General features: G+C 45.1%; 1 protein-coding gene across 12 annotated transcripts in view; it reads right to left on the bottom strand.

Moving 5' to 3' along the window:
* Positions 1–15,333, bottom strand: part of LOC6550526 (MAGUK p55 subfamily member 3) — a 53,911-nt gene that overhangs the window by 7,602 nt on the left and 30,976 nt on the right. For 2 of the 12 annotated variants that reach the window (XM_015155676.2, XM_015155680.2), the window contains 4 exons: positions 7,682–7,920; positions 7,506–7,597; positions 5,566–6,861; positions 3,661–3,891 (listed from right to left, as the gene is read on the bottom strand). In XM_015155676.2, the coding sequence (XP_015011162.1) occupies positions 3,661–3,891; positions 5,566–6,861; positions 7,506–7,597; positions 7,682–7,920 (1,858 nt within the window). Of the gene's footprint in view, positions 1–1,207; positions 1,385–3,660; positions 3,892–5,565; positions 6,862–7,505; positions 7,598–7,681; positions 7,921–14,208; positions 14,376–14,613; positions 14,769–14,883; positions 15,167–15,333 lie in introns of those variants that run through there. The other 10 variants (XM_026982486.1, XM_015155679.2, XM_001977880.3 and 7 more) reach the window with 9 other exon arrangements.

Here is a 15,333-nt window from a genome sequence, read left to right as displayed (position 1 = left end):
CAGCATTCAGCGTTCAACGTGCCTGAACTCTGGAATGAGCCGTATTGCTGCTGTTGACGCTGCATTTACGCTTGGCACATCAATAACAATAAGAAGCACTCGCACACACATTCACACATCCTCACGGGGAAAAACGAAAAAAACAAATAAGTAAAAAAAAAGTAAAACAGTTCACCTCAACTGTTTATCATTTATATTAAAATTTTTCAGCTGTCTGCTGTAGGTATTTTCTGCTGTTGCTTTCGAGTCGTGAGTCAGAGCAAAGTCCAAAACAGGCAATCACCTGATTGGAGTATGACACAAAAGTATGATATATTACATTGCGCATCTTTTATATACATATTTTTATATGTATTGTGCATATAAATGTAAGTTGCTGCTAAATCATATGCTTTCTTTCATAGCCTCCATTCCATATTTGCAAAATGCAATGTGGAACGAGTGCACTTTATGAGTCAGAGGCGATCCTCTCAATGAAGCATGGTAACACTGTTCTTGAGGCTCTGGTCACATTTCGTTTGAAAGTCCTTTGAAGCGAATGCATACTGAAATTCAGGTTGCATATTTATCTGGTAACATTGGTAACATTGCTGGCCCAGTTTTTTGATCCTGGGAACACTAACACGTTAAATCTTTTGCCTTGTTGGCCTGGCAGTTTGAAAGCTTCTTTATGCTCGTAACCAGTTCATGTTTGCGTTGTTCAGCCAACTTTTTTTCAATAAGGTCTGCCACTTTTTTCGGGATATTTCATTTATTTCACATATTTTCCGTTTCTGTGTTTTTTTGTTGTTGTGTTTTCTCGCTTTTTTGCGGTTACGCGAGCAACTTTCCGTTATGGTTGCAACTGCCACGCCTGTTTTAGCTGTTTTTTCCGTTGCCGCCTGCCCATAAAATGTTGTCGAATGTTGTTGGGCTGCCGTTTGGGGTACTTGGAAATGGTTGTTCGTGTGGCGGCTGGTACGTGCTTTTTGGTCCCAGAATTTTTGCCAGCTATGGGCGGTTTTTGCGAGCCGCGCCTTATTTGCATGGCTCCAATTGCATGGCTCCATAACACAACACAGACACACGTACACAAGCACACGTGCAAAAAAAAAAAACAAACAAAAAACGAAGCCTGTTTCTTTAAAACCTCAGTTTTTCTAAACAAAAGCATTCATTTCCACGGGGAAATGCAGCCATTTAGGTGGAATTTTTGCTGTAGACATACGTATGCATATGGCCTTATCTAATCGGTTATCGGTTCTTTGTCACGCACTTGGCCCGCACAGAAGTACAACAACGAAAAAAAACGTTAAAATTATTGAAAAAATCAACAAAAAATTGCGGCCGATCGCAGAACGCGTAGAAAAACAACTAAAACGCCAATTGAAAATCATAACAAACCAGCGCCGTCAGAAGACGTCGACGTAGGCAGAAGCAGAAGCAGCAGCGGAGCAGAGGCGTCGGCAGAGCCAGTGGAATATGTGGAGAGGGGGCTACTCAGAAGAAATGAAAGAGGGAGCGAGCGAGAGAGAGAGAGACGGAGAGCGAGGGGAGAACAGGTGAGCGAAGAGCTAGAGCCCATTTAAAACTACGTATATGTACGTACGTACTATACATACATATGTATGTGCTAAGCCGGCCTGGAGAGACAAATGCGCAAAAATGGAATGTTTAACTAATTTGCGAACATGCTCAGCCAGAGGCAGGGCTGAGGGGGGTGCTAACTACCGCCGGTGGCAACCGACAGTAGCAACCCCCTTGGACAGCAAACAAACAGAGCAGCAGTGCAGTTCAAATAAGCAGGTTAAATTTAAACAGCGTTGTACACTCTATTTATACAAGATTTACGATAGCGATAACAAGGGCGCGATAGCAATGTCAAACACGATAAATCCCATAAGAACGGCTATTAATTATGACCATGATAAGAGCCCTGAGAGGGTGTAGCGTTAATGAGATTCAATTACACAGCGCCGATAATGCAGTACCATAATCACAACACTGATTCAAAGATACGCTAAAAAGCCTGTGTGGCGCATTATCTAATATATCGCTTGCAATCGAACAGTTATCGCACAAATTCCCTGATAAGGATTATGTTGTTCACCAAGAAATTGCTCATTGATAAAGTATTCCCAATCATAACGATAATGCCCAACGAATTTTGCACTTACTCTGGCCGAATCTTTCGAATGCAAATACCTTTCGAAATCTGTCGTAAGCTGTGGATTTTTACATTTTCCCCTCTCTCCGTAGGCATGAATGCATGAAGGTAGATTTTATGTGCGTTCCCATTATACATTGCCCCCTTTTCTTCTCCCATTTGTGGCTTCGTGCTCCTAATGAGCTTACATCCATAATCACCACCCACCAGCCAACAGCTCTCGCTTTTTACACTCAATAGTGTGTGCTGTTTAATCCTACCAGCTCAATGGCCGCCAAACTGTATGACACCAGTCGCTTTGCAGTTTTCAATTAATTGCATTTGGCACATGTGTTTTCGCCAACACTTCGCCCAATTCTCTTCCAACTTCTCCCTCGTCCGTCTCTGTCGCTCTCGGGACAGGGGCGTGGCTGAGGGCGGAACGTAACAATTCGATTAAAAGTTGCATAATTAATCATTGCATTAAACAACTTTTCACCATCCCTCGTCTCTTGATGGCTTCCTATGAAACAAAGCCTATGGCAAACATTACCCCTCCCCTCTGCAACAACTCTCTGGTGAATCATCAACACCCCGGAAGCCCCCTTGCTACCCCGCCCATGGAAAATCCCACCCACATGCCCTGTAACCTTCCAAATGAATGCGAAATGTTTTACTTTTAAACGGCAGTATAATTCCACTTCCCCCCATATATTACCCCTTTTTAACCAGCTTTTGATCCCCCAACTCTTGCCACTTTCGAGTGCACAGACAGAAAAAGTTGTTGGGCAACTTTTTCACGCCCCCACACACACAATACCGTACTTTAAGCACAGTTACGCCCCTTTGCCCCCGCCCCGCCCCCGTCGTCAGGTTTATTGTCTTTCGGTGCGGTAAACTTTTTAATAGTTTTACTAGTTAAATGCAATGGTCAGGCCGGGGCAATCAAAATAGTGAAAAATTTCACACTTTGTCTTTGTATTTGCTTAGTTTGGTGATCGCTACAGTTGGGAAGCAACTGGCGACGGTCAATGGCCACTGGCACGATGAAGAAGTAACTGAACATTGAGCGACTATTGGGCATAACAATGGAAAGAACGTGGCTCAAACCGGAAGCATTGCCCCCGACATTCATCAAAAAGCCTTTTATTATGACAGAGGAAGTGGGTGAGTGCCTGCTATGAATGCTAATGGGCTGCATGCGGACCAAAAGAAAATTCTAAACAATGGAACTATTACTGGAAATTACCAATTACTTCACTGTACAGTACAGTTGGCATAACGATCATTAGCAAGTGGAAATTCGGATATTTGGGAATTCACAATTTGAGACTTTATCAAATCAATGTAATCATAATCAGCTGGCACTTTCAGCACATAAGCCGTGTTACTTAAGGGAGCCACAAAATGTGTATTTAAAATGATTTTAAATTGGTATAAATTAAATAGCTTGCACAGTTTGGAAATGCGACACTTTTTGTAGCCTAACCAGTGGGCTGCGGACACAAGTCCGTTACAGTTTGAGAGCCACTCACCTGGTACTTCTTGATGCTGTCCAGCTGCTCCAAAGTGGGCTCCACAATCTGGGCGATCTGCTGGTGCTGCAGCGGATGCGTTGTTGCGCCACTGCTGCTCCCGCTGCTCCCATTCCCCGGCCCCCTGCGATCCGGAAGCTGAGGTGCGGGGGAGCAGTTGACCAGCCGCCCGTCCTTCTCCACCCGCAGATGATCACGTGGCGGTGGTACGGGCTTGGCGTTCCCATTGAGCTGTGCAGAGAAGAGCGAAGTATTAGTATATGCATGTCCTTGTTTTCAAGTCGCGTGTGTGTGCCTAAGTGTGTGAGTGTGCTTGTGAGAGTGTGTGTGTATGGCTGATGGCTGTTGGTCATTAAAGTTAAATGAGTTGATTTGTTGCCAGTGTTCTGTGCATTTCCCTGCGTGATGAACACGAAAAAGGTCCTTTCATTGGGTGAAAAGTGCGCATGAAACCAAACCTTCACCTTCTGCCAGAGGCTTGCGAAATGGGGATTGTATTATTTTTGAAAAATATACGTAGTTCTTTCATGATTTTTTAATAATGGATGTTAGCGGCCTTTACCCATGTTTCTATCTTCTTGAAACCTTACAAAAAATAAAAAAAAGGACCTCCCTGAGATTTAGTCTTATTTTTCGGTGTCACTTACTAGCGACAATTGAATACAGTACGTATTTAAATGCATTTCCTTTTTTGATGCCTTTTAGTCAGCACATTGAAACAAAAGGCTGGAAAATAAAGAATATGGAAAACGAAGTCGAAAGCGAAAGGCGCACTTTTTGCTTTTGTTCTGCAGCCATTGGGAAATTAATCGAGAGCAATTTCATATAAATGGCATTTATTTTTCATCGCCTGAAAAGAGCCCAGCGAGTAAAATGGGCAGAGTGGGATGGTAGGTTTTCAAAGAGCTAGCGAGCTGCAAATGATGAAATAAGCGGAACAGCAGGCGGCGGCACCACCGCCACCACCCACCGAGTTGGGGGCTGAACTGGGTGGTTGGTTAGGAGGTGCCGCGAGTGGTTGGCTGGGTGTGTGGCCCAATGTTGTTAGGATTATGGCCCGCTAACGAGGCCAACGCAGCGGCTCTGATGCCGTGAATTAGGCCAACCGGCTGAACAAGGTGACAAGCCGAGTGGTGTGGGTAGCTGAGCTGGTTGGCTGCAGGGGTTACGGGTCACCACCGGATACAAGGATGGAAATCAATGCGTATGCGGTGGTACAAAAAGGGGTTAAGTGGGCACGGCGTAATTAGCCGAGTTGGAGCGAAACGTTTGGGGTCGCTAAAATTATCGATCCACATTTTATACTCGCGTATGTATGGGTCATTCCATAATTTCCGGTTCTCTAATCATTTAATGCCATATTCATGAAACCCAACTGTCATGGTACTCGCTTTCTTTTTTAGTTTTAAATAGCTACCAGCAGGAATTATGTTATCTTTATGGTATTTAAACGCAATTGATTTGGTTTTCATTTGGCTAAAGGTATAGATTATTGCAAATAATCCGTCATAATCGTGGTATTCATGTTCATTTTGCTAATTAAATTGTGGCCAACAATTTGCGTTGTGTTTTACAATAGAGGTAATTAAACAGTTGAAAATAATATAGTTTGGCACTTCTTCAAAATCTGTAATTAATAATATATTATGGTGCACTTAAAATGTTTTGCTTTCATTGGGCTTCAGGGATTACCATTTACCCCTGAACTGCATCAACTGCCAAAACACATCACTGAAACACACTAAATTGAAGGGATTCGGACAGATTAGAGAATCGGAGAAGAGCGAAACGGAGTGGCGGGGGATAGAGACAGAGCAGAGAAGAGAAGAGTGAAGTGGAGTGGAGTGGAGAGTCTCCAGTGAAGAGTTGAGACGGATAGCGAGTACAAAATGCAATGTGGTATACCTCATCGGCCACCCGCTTCGCATCGCCGTCAGCAACGCCAGAAACCGCAGCAGCAGCAGCAACAGCAGTGGCTGCACATGCTGATGTCGTTGATGTTGCTGCTGCTGTTGCTGCTGCTGTTGCAGCTGCTGTTGCTGCTGTTGCAGTGACAGGCGAATGCGACACGCCCATCGAGGAGAGCGTGGTGTGGGCGGTGGAGGCGCTGCCGTTCGACAACAGCGATCCGCGCGAGGAGAGGTGAGCTGGTGGCGGATATCTTGGCGTAGTCTTGACCATCTCGATAAAGCTGTCCGGCACGTCCACGGGCAACTCGCGATGCTTGGCCAGCGGTGGCAGCAACATTGCCACGGGAGCTGCAACCAAATGTTGCTGCTGCTGTTGCTGCTGGCTCACCTCGTAGCCGGGCGGCGCCAGGCTCAGGTCATCGGGCACCGTTGAGCTGCTGGTGGCGGAGGAGGATGATGATGTGGCACTGGCTATGTTGCTGCTGTGCCCGCTGCTGCTGCTGCTGGTGTGCATCGAGCTGTTGCTGCTGTTCAGCGAGTTGCTGTTGCTGTTGCCGCTGCTCGCACCTGTTTTGGCTACCGCTGGTGCTTTGGTCGAAACAGCTGTGCTGTTGCTCGTGTTGCCATTGCTGTTGGTGTTGCTCGTGTTGCTGCTGTTGCCGTTGCTCGTCGCCTGGTGTTGCTGGTGCAGGTGACGATAGGCGATGCTGCCGAAGGAGTCCAGGGTGTGTTTGCTCATCACCTCATCGAAGGCACTCGATGAGGGCGAGGCCGAGTCCTTGCGTCCCTGATACAGCCCATCCACAACGCACAGGAAGTCGTCCGTGATGCTGCTGTTGTTGCTGCTGCTGCTGCCAACGGTGTTGCTGTTGCTGTTGCCGTTCGGATCGCTGCTCAATGTCGCCTGCAACTTGTGGCTGGGCGTCTGCTGTTGTGCCACCTGTGTTGCTGCCACTGCGGTTGTCACTTGGTGTTGCTTCTGTTGCTCATGTTGTTCGTGTTGTTCCGATTGCAGGCAATTTTCATAGTTTTCGATTTGTTCCAATTTGTTTTGTTGTTTTTGGTTGTACAAATTTTGGGTGGCCACATCGAGTGCAATTGTTGTTGTTGTTGTTGTTTTAGATGGGTGTTGTTGTTGTTGTTGTTCATGATGTGGTGGTTGTTGTTGTTGTAGTTGTTCATGTTGATGTGAAGAATGATATGCAACAATTAACATTTTGTTAGCATGATCATTGTTAGTCATAGCTGTGATTGTGGTGGTGGTGGTGGTGGTGGTGCTTTTCTTGTGTTTCTGTGTGCGTGTGGGTTAAGTGGTGGTGGTGCATGTGGTGGTGTGGTGAAAAAAGAATGAATGCATGTGTGAATGACTGATTTGAATGTGAATTGGAGTGGCTTTGGTTAGTTACATCTATTTTTATGTGGGTTGTTGTTGTTGAGTTCTACTTTTGGTAGTAGCATTCAAGGCTTGTTGGTTATAGTACTTGTTAGTTAAGGAAAAAGGCGGGTTGGATATTAGTTGCTGGATTTGTTATTGTTGTGGTTTTTAATTCAAGGGGTTTCCATTGGTCCACTAAGCTTGGTTGTTGTGTAAACGAACTGAACACAGTGTTACAATATCTGGATATGACAATTTTGGTGGTTGCTGTTAATGGGGCTTATGTTTTTTCTAGATTCCAAACATATACAGGTATACACATTAGCCTAAGTGAAGGGGGCGAAATTGGTTAGTAATTCTCGGCATTTGCAATTCGCAAACACTGCCGCCTCGATTTATGCAAAGTTATTGTTGGGCTATGGTTTCAACTGGCTTGGAACTTGTGTGGCTGGGTGTGTTGTGTTGTGGTTCTGTGGTGGTTGTCTGGTGGACTGGGTGGGTGGTTCTTGTACGGATTGCGGATTGCGGATTACGGATTGCGTAGTGCCGCCTATGCTTACCTGTGGTGGACGGGGTGGCGGATATCGGGGTGGCGTCTTGTTGCGTGCGATGAACGTCTCCGGACAATCGACGGCCATCTCACGGTGTGGACCTACACAACATGGCACAGAATGGATCAAAGCGGAACTCCGGTCAGTTCAACGGTCAGTGGACGGGGGACATGTTGGACACTCACCGTTATCTTGGTTCACGGACAGCATGGTCAGCATTTCCTGGTCAATCTCCCTGATGTCGCCCGAGTGCGTGCGATAGTGTTGCTGCTGGAGCGGATGCTGCTGCTGCAGCTGCTGCTGTAGTTGCAGCTGCTGCTGGTGGTTCAGATGGTGCTGGCCGCTTATGTAGTCATCCGGCAGACATGGCTTCAAATCGTCGCCATCCAGCACAACAATGCTCGATCCGGAGCGCCGGCGATTCCTGTCAATCGCCAATGGAACACAAAACGAAAAGAAAAGGTAGACTGCGTCAGTTGAGGTCCGGATACAAATCAGTTAAAACGGGGCAAAGGGATTCCTGGTGAAATCCCATCCAAAATAAAAAGTATTTTCAATAGCTTTAATTGTGCACTTTGACGTGTCTATAAGGTTTAGTAAAATTTCAAATCACTAGATGGTAACGTTGAAATCCAACGAATTGTTGGTAAGGCAAGGGCAAATTGAGCTGCTTTCTATTGTTTAGAGGGATTTTAAATAAGCTAGTTTCGGGTAAAATACTAAAGCTTTGGTTGCACTATGCCAATGCAAACTGGCAGCTTCTGCCGATGGCAGCCATCTTCTTCCCTTTTGGGTTTGGCCCAGGTGGCGGGCACAGTTTGGCAGCCACTGGCCGGGTGTCGGGTGGGCGGACAGCCTCCTTTATTATTTCCAAAAGTTATCCGCACAAAGAGACTTTTTTGGGTTGCTTAGGTACAAGTATTGGTGGCGTACAAGTGTAGGCCAACTTAAAAACTTTGTTATAACTTTGCACTTTTGCGTGGCTCTTTCATTATGCAGGGTGGCAGGGGAAGTGACTGGTTTGCAGGCAATTTGTGCCTTAATTTGTTCGGCTTTTGGATTATGAGCTTTACTTGTGGGGGAACAGTGAGTGGACTAGGGATTTGGAGCATGTGGATGTGTGCCAAGTCGGCTGGCTAATTGCAAAAAGCTCAAAGTGTATTTAATGCCAGACCAGCCTAGAAGTATGCACCTCCATTCAGCTCCCAATTCCCAATCGCTTTATCGCCCTTCTCCAGGCGCTGATGCGACAAAAGCAATTTCAGCCGCAGCCTGGCACCGACATTGGAGTGCATTCTTAAGCCTATCTTCATCACCATCACCATCACCATCCCCGGTTCCAGCTGCTGGCATCCCCTTTGGGTAATGATGAACGTCAGTGGCAGCAGCTCCAATACCTGACCCACCCACAGACTCGCACCGAGTTGAACTTTCGGCATTTTTCAGATCAAAGAGGTCATATAAATGCATTTCATGGACCACATATGTATGCATAGCGCAAAGTAAAATGGGTACGACTAGTACTGAATATAAGAGTTTGGTTTAAATGAATTCGAATTTTTGGGGACAAGGTATTCTCTTATGGTTCTTAACTTTTACGGCTGAGTTTGAATGAAGCTTATCAACCATTTTGTGAATATGTGCTAGATTTATCAACCATTTTCCGACTATGGGCAGCTGGGCAATGGAAATTCTAATAGAGAACCGGATGTTCCGTGTCCAGCTTTCAACTGCACTTCATCTACAACTTAAGCACTTCCTGCACATCTTCCAGCGGAATTCAGTTCCGTTCAGTTCAGTTTAGTTCCGTTCAGCTTTCTCATCGAGATGATCTGTCACACAAGGGCTGTGCAGGGCATTAAAAGCCGATTTCTGGAGAATGTAACAAGGATGGCCAGCCAAGATGGCCAAGGCTCCCTTACGGCCAAGAACAGGGAGATGGTTGCGCTGCAGATGGCAAGGCAAGGGCGCTGAGTGGAGAGAATGTGAGTCCAACACGAGGCAACGGGCGAGACAATTCAATTTGCGTAACAGCAGAGGACCAGTAATGGCAGGAGTGCCAGCTGGAGGTGGGGCATGGGGACTGGGCTGGGTGGGTGGTCTCCAAGTGGGGAGGGAGTCAAGTCAGCGGGCAGCGCAAATGAGTCAAAAAGACGATAAGAAAGCACTGATGGAGGGCGGTGTGGGTGTGGCCTGCGGAGGAGAGCGCACCATAAACGAATTAAAATGCCTTTGCCTTTGCCTCTGACATCAAGTATCGACCAAGGCCAGTCGCCTAGTTGCAGCAGCCACATTGCAACAGCAGCAGCAGCAGCCGCAGCAGCGTCTGATTGTGCAAAAATAGCTGGTCAGCTGTTCAGCTGGTCAGTCCATTGCTATTTTTATCCGCCTCATCAATCTGTCGACCTCTGAGGAGCCTTTGGCAGCAGTTCTCCCTTTGGCAGATGTTCGATTAGGGACGCACAAATTCTGCTCTTCTAGCTTGAAACACAAACCGAAGCTCAGGCTGCCTATTTTCTAAGGTATCTTTAAATGAACTTAAAGACATCGCTCAGCAAAACTGGCGACAGCCGTTCAATCGGCTGCATTGTAAAAGTCTGAAAACGATGAAAACGCTCCGATTCAATTCAATAACATCCTGTATACACAGGATAACCAACTAAATTAGTGAGATGGGGAGTACGAGTGGCATATCAATCGGCTTGCTGGCTCATATCCCTATTTTGCCAGCAATTAGCAGCGACCATAGCCGGCAGCTATCTGTCATGCATCTGATTGTCACTCCGACATGCTCCATCCAATGACCGCATCGGTGCTCACACTCGCACTTCAATCCCCAATCTTTAATCCCATTGCCATTCCCAGCGCCCCATTCGTATCTGTGTCGCTATCGGTATTCGTATCTCGCTCTCTCCATCTATCTGTATCTGTATCTGTGTCATAACAAGCACAGCACTGCGAGATGCCCACAGATAACCCCCGTTTCCCCACTTCAAACACAGCACCCCATTGGATGGGATCATCAATAACCCGGAGGGGCGACAGCGGGTGGTGGTGGTCACTGAATGGCACCAAGGAAGCTGTCAAAGTGGGCAATGCAATTCATACAATCGATGACAAGGCAATGGCATTTTGCATAACGGCCTTGTCTTTATATCAATCGCAAAAATATTTGAAACATTCCTCTGACAACAGCTAGATCTTTAATCAATATTTGTTCTCCACGCTTGCAATAACAGTGGCGGATATTTACGTAGCTTCAAGATGAAAGTAAAAAGTATCAAGTAGTGTAATGTTACTTGAAGTTACAAACGAGTATTATTATACTACCTCCATAATGGTATCTCCAACTTCCCGCTTGATTGAAAATTGCCTGCGCTTTTCTCGCAGTGCACATTCCCGCCCGTTAAGGATGGCAATTAGCCATGCTGGAGGGCGGTCGGAAAAGAGGGCGTGGCAGCTGGACAGCGACGAAAGGAGACAGATACACGCAAACAACACATGGGGAAACCATTCAATGTATTTTGCATTTCCAGCTGGCCATCGGTGTGTGTGTGTGTCTGTGTGTGTGTGTAGTGATGTGAGTATGAGCAACTGAGCAGAAAAGCAACACACATTGTTGTTGCTGCTGTTGTAGTTGCAGCACGACAGCAACATGCGACATGTTAATTGTTTACGGCCAGCAAGCGAGCACGAGACAAAAGTGCGGGGGGTTGGGCTTATAAACAATTGCGGACAATGAAATAGCATTCAGTGCGCTACATATTTACATAATGCAGCTCTTAAAGTAGCTTAAACTCCTAATAAAGTGTTTGAAACTCTATCGCTGTGTTTCAAATCATTACTGATATTTGTATTTTGTTTCGAAATTTACTCTGAGCTGCATATGTTAACCTGAATATCTAAATATCTAAACCTGATATGTAATGCCCATTTGGAACTTGTGTTCCACACCACGAGTATATCAAACCAATGACAACAGGTGGACGGAGGGATATCCCCTACAGACCGATGTAGCCGGCGATTTTGGGAGGGTTCATGCTTGAGGGCTTGTGGCAACAAGTGGCTGGAACAGGTGCAGTCCGAGAATCGGACGACGTGCACTGGGGATCGTGAATCCGGAGCTGGGAATCGTTGTAGGGGCGGGACCGGAAGAGGCTTATTTGCAGCGGAAGTGGCAGCCATGAGTCACCCGTTGCATCGCATTCCAGACCACAATCCCCCATTTACCATTTACCATTCAACATTTACAATTGCTCCTCAGGTAGAACCTCCTCAATTCGACCGGAATTCGTGGGTGTTGCCCTGGCCAGAACCGAACTCAGCTCGATGATTTGATTCAAACTCTGGGCTCAAAACTGGAAGTGAAACTCAAACTGAGTGGAGATCGTAATGGATTGCGGTTGTGTTTGGATGTGGCTCCAGGAAAAGTGTTGGGTAAGCAGAAGCGGTGATGGCGACTTGGGCGGAGGGGGTTTCCTTACAATATACCTTATATATATACATATATCTGAAGCTGAAGCTGAAGCAGAAGCTGGCATTCCATTTGAATTAATCATTGCCAAGGCAGCCACATGGGATTGAAAGTGGAAATGGCAGTGGCACTAGCAGTTGGATCTGGTTTAATTGCCCAGCAAACCAAAATCTGGAGTAGTGCCATAATCGATAGTTAAAGCACCGATAAACAATGCATGTGTATTATTTAAGATATTCATAACAAAAAAAAACATTTAAAAGCTTATAGTTTCTATTCACAACTTGTACACACGTCTTGCTCAGTGCTAACTCAACTCTTGGACAATTTTGCAATCACATCATCGATGCCGCTCAATTGCACACTCGATTTCCCCCCTCTTTCAAATAAAGTTTTCCTGGAAATGCCAGTGTAAAAATTCATAAGCAAATAATGGTCAGGTTGGGGCATTTCCTAAGAATTAATTAAAACCCAAACACAAAGGCAGTCAAGGTGAAAAGCTCTTTTCGCCCCAAAAAGGGGGCTCTGAATGTAAATGCAATATACTTATAGGTAAGATGGTACATATATATATATACCCATTTAGACACCCAAGCCAAAAGCTGAAATTTCATTTTCAATTTACCGAGAGGTGTGGGTAGTGTGGGCAGTGTGGGCGTTCAATTAAAGTTTAGTTGAACTCATTTTGCCATTTGGCAAATTGAAATAAAACTTAATTGATTGTGGGCTGCAGTTGTGCATTGAAATCCCTACTATCCCACTATTCGTCCTCGTGCCTTCGTCCTCATTGCCCCCAGGGGCTTCCCCTCGAGAAGCCATGAAAATTCCAAGTGGCGAAAGAGGTGAGAGAGTCCTGATTGCGTGCACTTGAAGGGGGTGTGGGAGGTGAGTGTCCTGATTGCACTCAGGTGACTCGGAGCGGGGTGGAGGGTGGTGGGTGGTGGGGCTTATGCATTAGGTGGGTGGGCTTTATATTCAGGTTGCACTTTAGTTTGACGTCATTCGGCATTCCTTTTTCACAAAGCACAAAGCTACAGATTAAGTTGAATGATTTTGCAGGATTTATTTTGCTTTGCGATCACAGAGGTAATTGGGATAACGATTATCGTTTAACCTCGTAATTTTATATGTTCATAATCCTTAAAAATGCTTGCTACTTGCAAGATTCCAATTTAATTTGGAGTTGATTTCTTCACTATGCGGTATCTATTCTATTTTGCTCAATTTAATTTGCTTCCTGTGCCCTGGTCTCATTATCCATAGCCATGTTCATTCGCAATTTCCAGCTCATCTCTCCCGTCTTCGCCTGCAATTTACCTGGTAAATTATTGCTCAAATTATTGTTCTACCAACTTTGCGCATTTGCGTTGTGGTTTCTGGTGAACATTCTGTCCCATTCTATTGCTGCCCATTCCGCCCAATCCGACAACCACCTTCGGAATGCCAACACTTTCCACGTCCGCTCCTTGGAGAGTTTTCCCGGGAAATGGTGGTAAGCGGGAGGCAAATGGGGTGTAAGCATGGGGAGGGGCGGCTTGTGGACTGCCTCAACTTCTGAATCCCTTCACCAGTTTATCCGTAGACGAGGTGAGAAACTATTTGCCGCTATTGCTGTTCGTCCAGAAAATTGCGTTTACCCGCACAAACGAAAGCGAATTATGTAATTATGGCATTATAATATCCGAACTATCGGAATGCGGTCTTTAAGCGGGGTGAATTATGTATGACTGCACTTCAGGTTGCGGTGGCGTAGATCACGAAATATTTGGTTTCGCCCCTCGTGCTTTGAATACAAAATGTATCTATAAGATACAGCTCAACAGGTCGTGCATATAGATAAATATATTTATAGATAACACTCGCCCTATCATTCGGGATACGAAATATAAAGATCCAACAGACCCTTTGAACAACAACGATTCTAAAATAGACCAATGTGCATTTTAATAATACTTTACGATTTGTCATATTTTGTATGGAACTAAGATTTGCAATTACGGATTGTTAGGAGCGTCTTAATAAAGTTTTCCGTGAATGTACTCGTATCTATTGTAGCTGTTCCAGCTTTGAACAATGGGTAGTTATAATAGAAGTGTGATTGTCAAGAACAACAAAAACGACGGTTGTCAGTTTAAATACCTGAATGTGTGCGAGGAATGGGTTTTTTGGAGGAGGAAAGACGGTTCGTGGGGTTTTCCCCATCTTCTCACAATGGGGAAAACAAAGAAAAACACTCACCATTGCTTTAGGATGCGCATATCTGTAATCCGTTCGATCTCTGTCTCCCTTTCTCTCTTTTTCTGCGTCTTTCCCTCTCTTTGTCTGACTTTCTATTACAACTTTTTTGGGTTTCTAAATTTTGCTTTTTTGTTGGTTTATCCTTTGGGTTTACACATTTCTCCTGCCTTCACACGCACGAAACACAAAACAACATTTGTATTTAATTAAAGGGAAATCGAAAAATAAAACATGTATTGGTGTTGCGCTTGCGCCATGACAACACGGAATAATGCAACAAAAAAATATGGAGTCACAGCAAATATTGGTTAAAGAAAGCACTATTTTTTTTATTGAAAATTCAATAAATCGCTTAGGATTCCATTTTTATCGCAAAAGAACGATGTCTTCTATTTAGTGATGTACCGCTGGATTTTCAAATTTTGTAGCCCATATCTACTGTATTCCTCTCACTGCTCGACTACGTCTGCTTCTATCGTTTCGTTTAACACTTTCGAAAGGTGTCTGCAACTTGCAACAACAACACTATAACTGACCAAGTTGCATGTTGCATGTCCAAAACTCACACACGCATGCACAAATAGTTATTGCCACTTTTCTTTCACTTTGCAGGCAGAAAAAAAAGGTAAAAAAAAAAAGGTATGCTACGTAAACGGTCTGGCAACATTGGCTAACCGTTTGTTTTGTTGCTGCTGCTGCTTCTTCTTCTGAGCGCTTTTAATTGCAATTTAATGAGTTAGAACACTGTACGTTGCTTTTTGTTGTTGTTGCTATTGCAAATCGATCGTGCAGCTTAGCTAACGGCAAACTGCAGTTGCACGTTCTCGCATCGTATTTAAAACATTGTCGCCGCACTGTTGTTTTTGTTGCACTCTCGTTGTGGCACACACGCGTTTTTAGCTCGCGGTACAAACATAGAATGAAAAAACCTGAAAGCCGAGCTGAAAATAAAGCAGAAAATAGCTGGCAGCGCTGCTTCAAAAAAATCGAGAGAGAGAGCGGGAGAGAGAGAAGCGGCAGAGAGCGGCGGAGAGCGTAACTCTGTGTGCATTTGTTGGTGTGCCTACCTGTCGTCCCGTTTTTTCATTTTTCATTTTCAAGCAGCGCAAGTGCAGCGCGCTCAAT

This window comes from Drosophila erecta, unplaced genomic scaffold (genome assembly GCF_003286155.1).
Source record: "Drosophila erecta strain 14021-0224.00,06,07 unplaced genomic scaffold, DereRS2 tig00000126-arrow-pilon, whole genome shotgun sequence".
NCBI classification, from domain to species: domain Eukaryota; kingdom Metazoa; phylum Arthropoda; class Insecta; order Diptera; family Drosophilidae; genus Drosophila; species Drosophila erecta.
The sequence above is the reverse complement of the archived record's forward strand: the minus strand, read 5'-3'. Positions and strand labels throughout refer to the sequence as shown.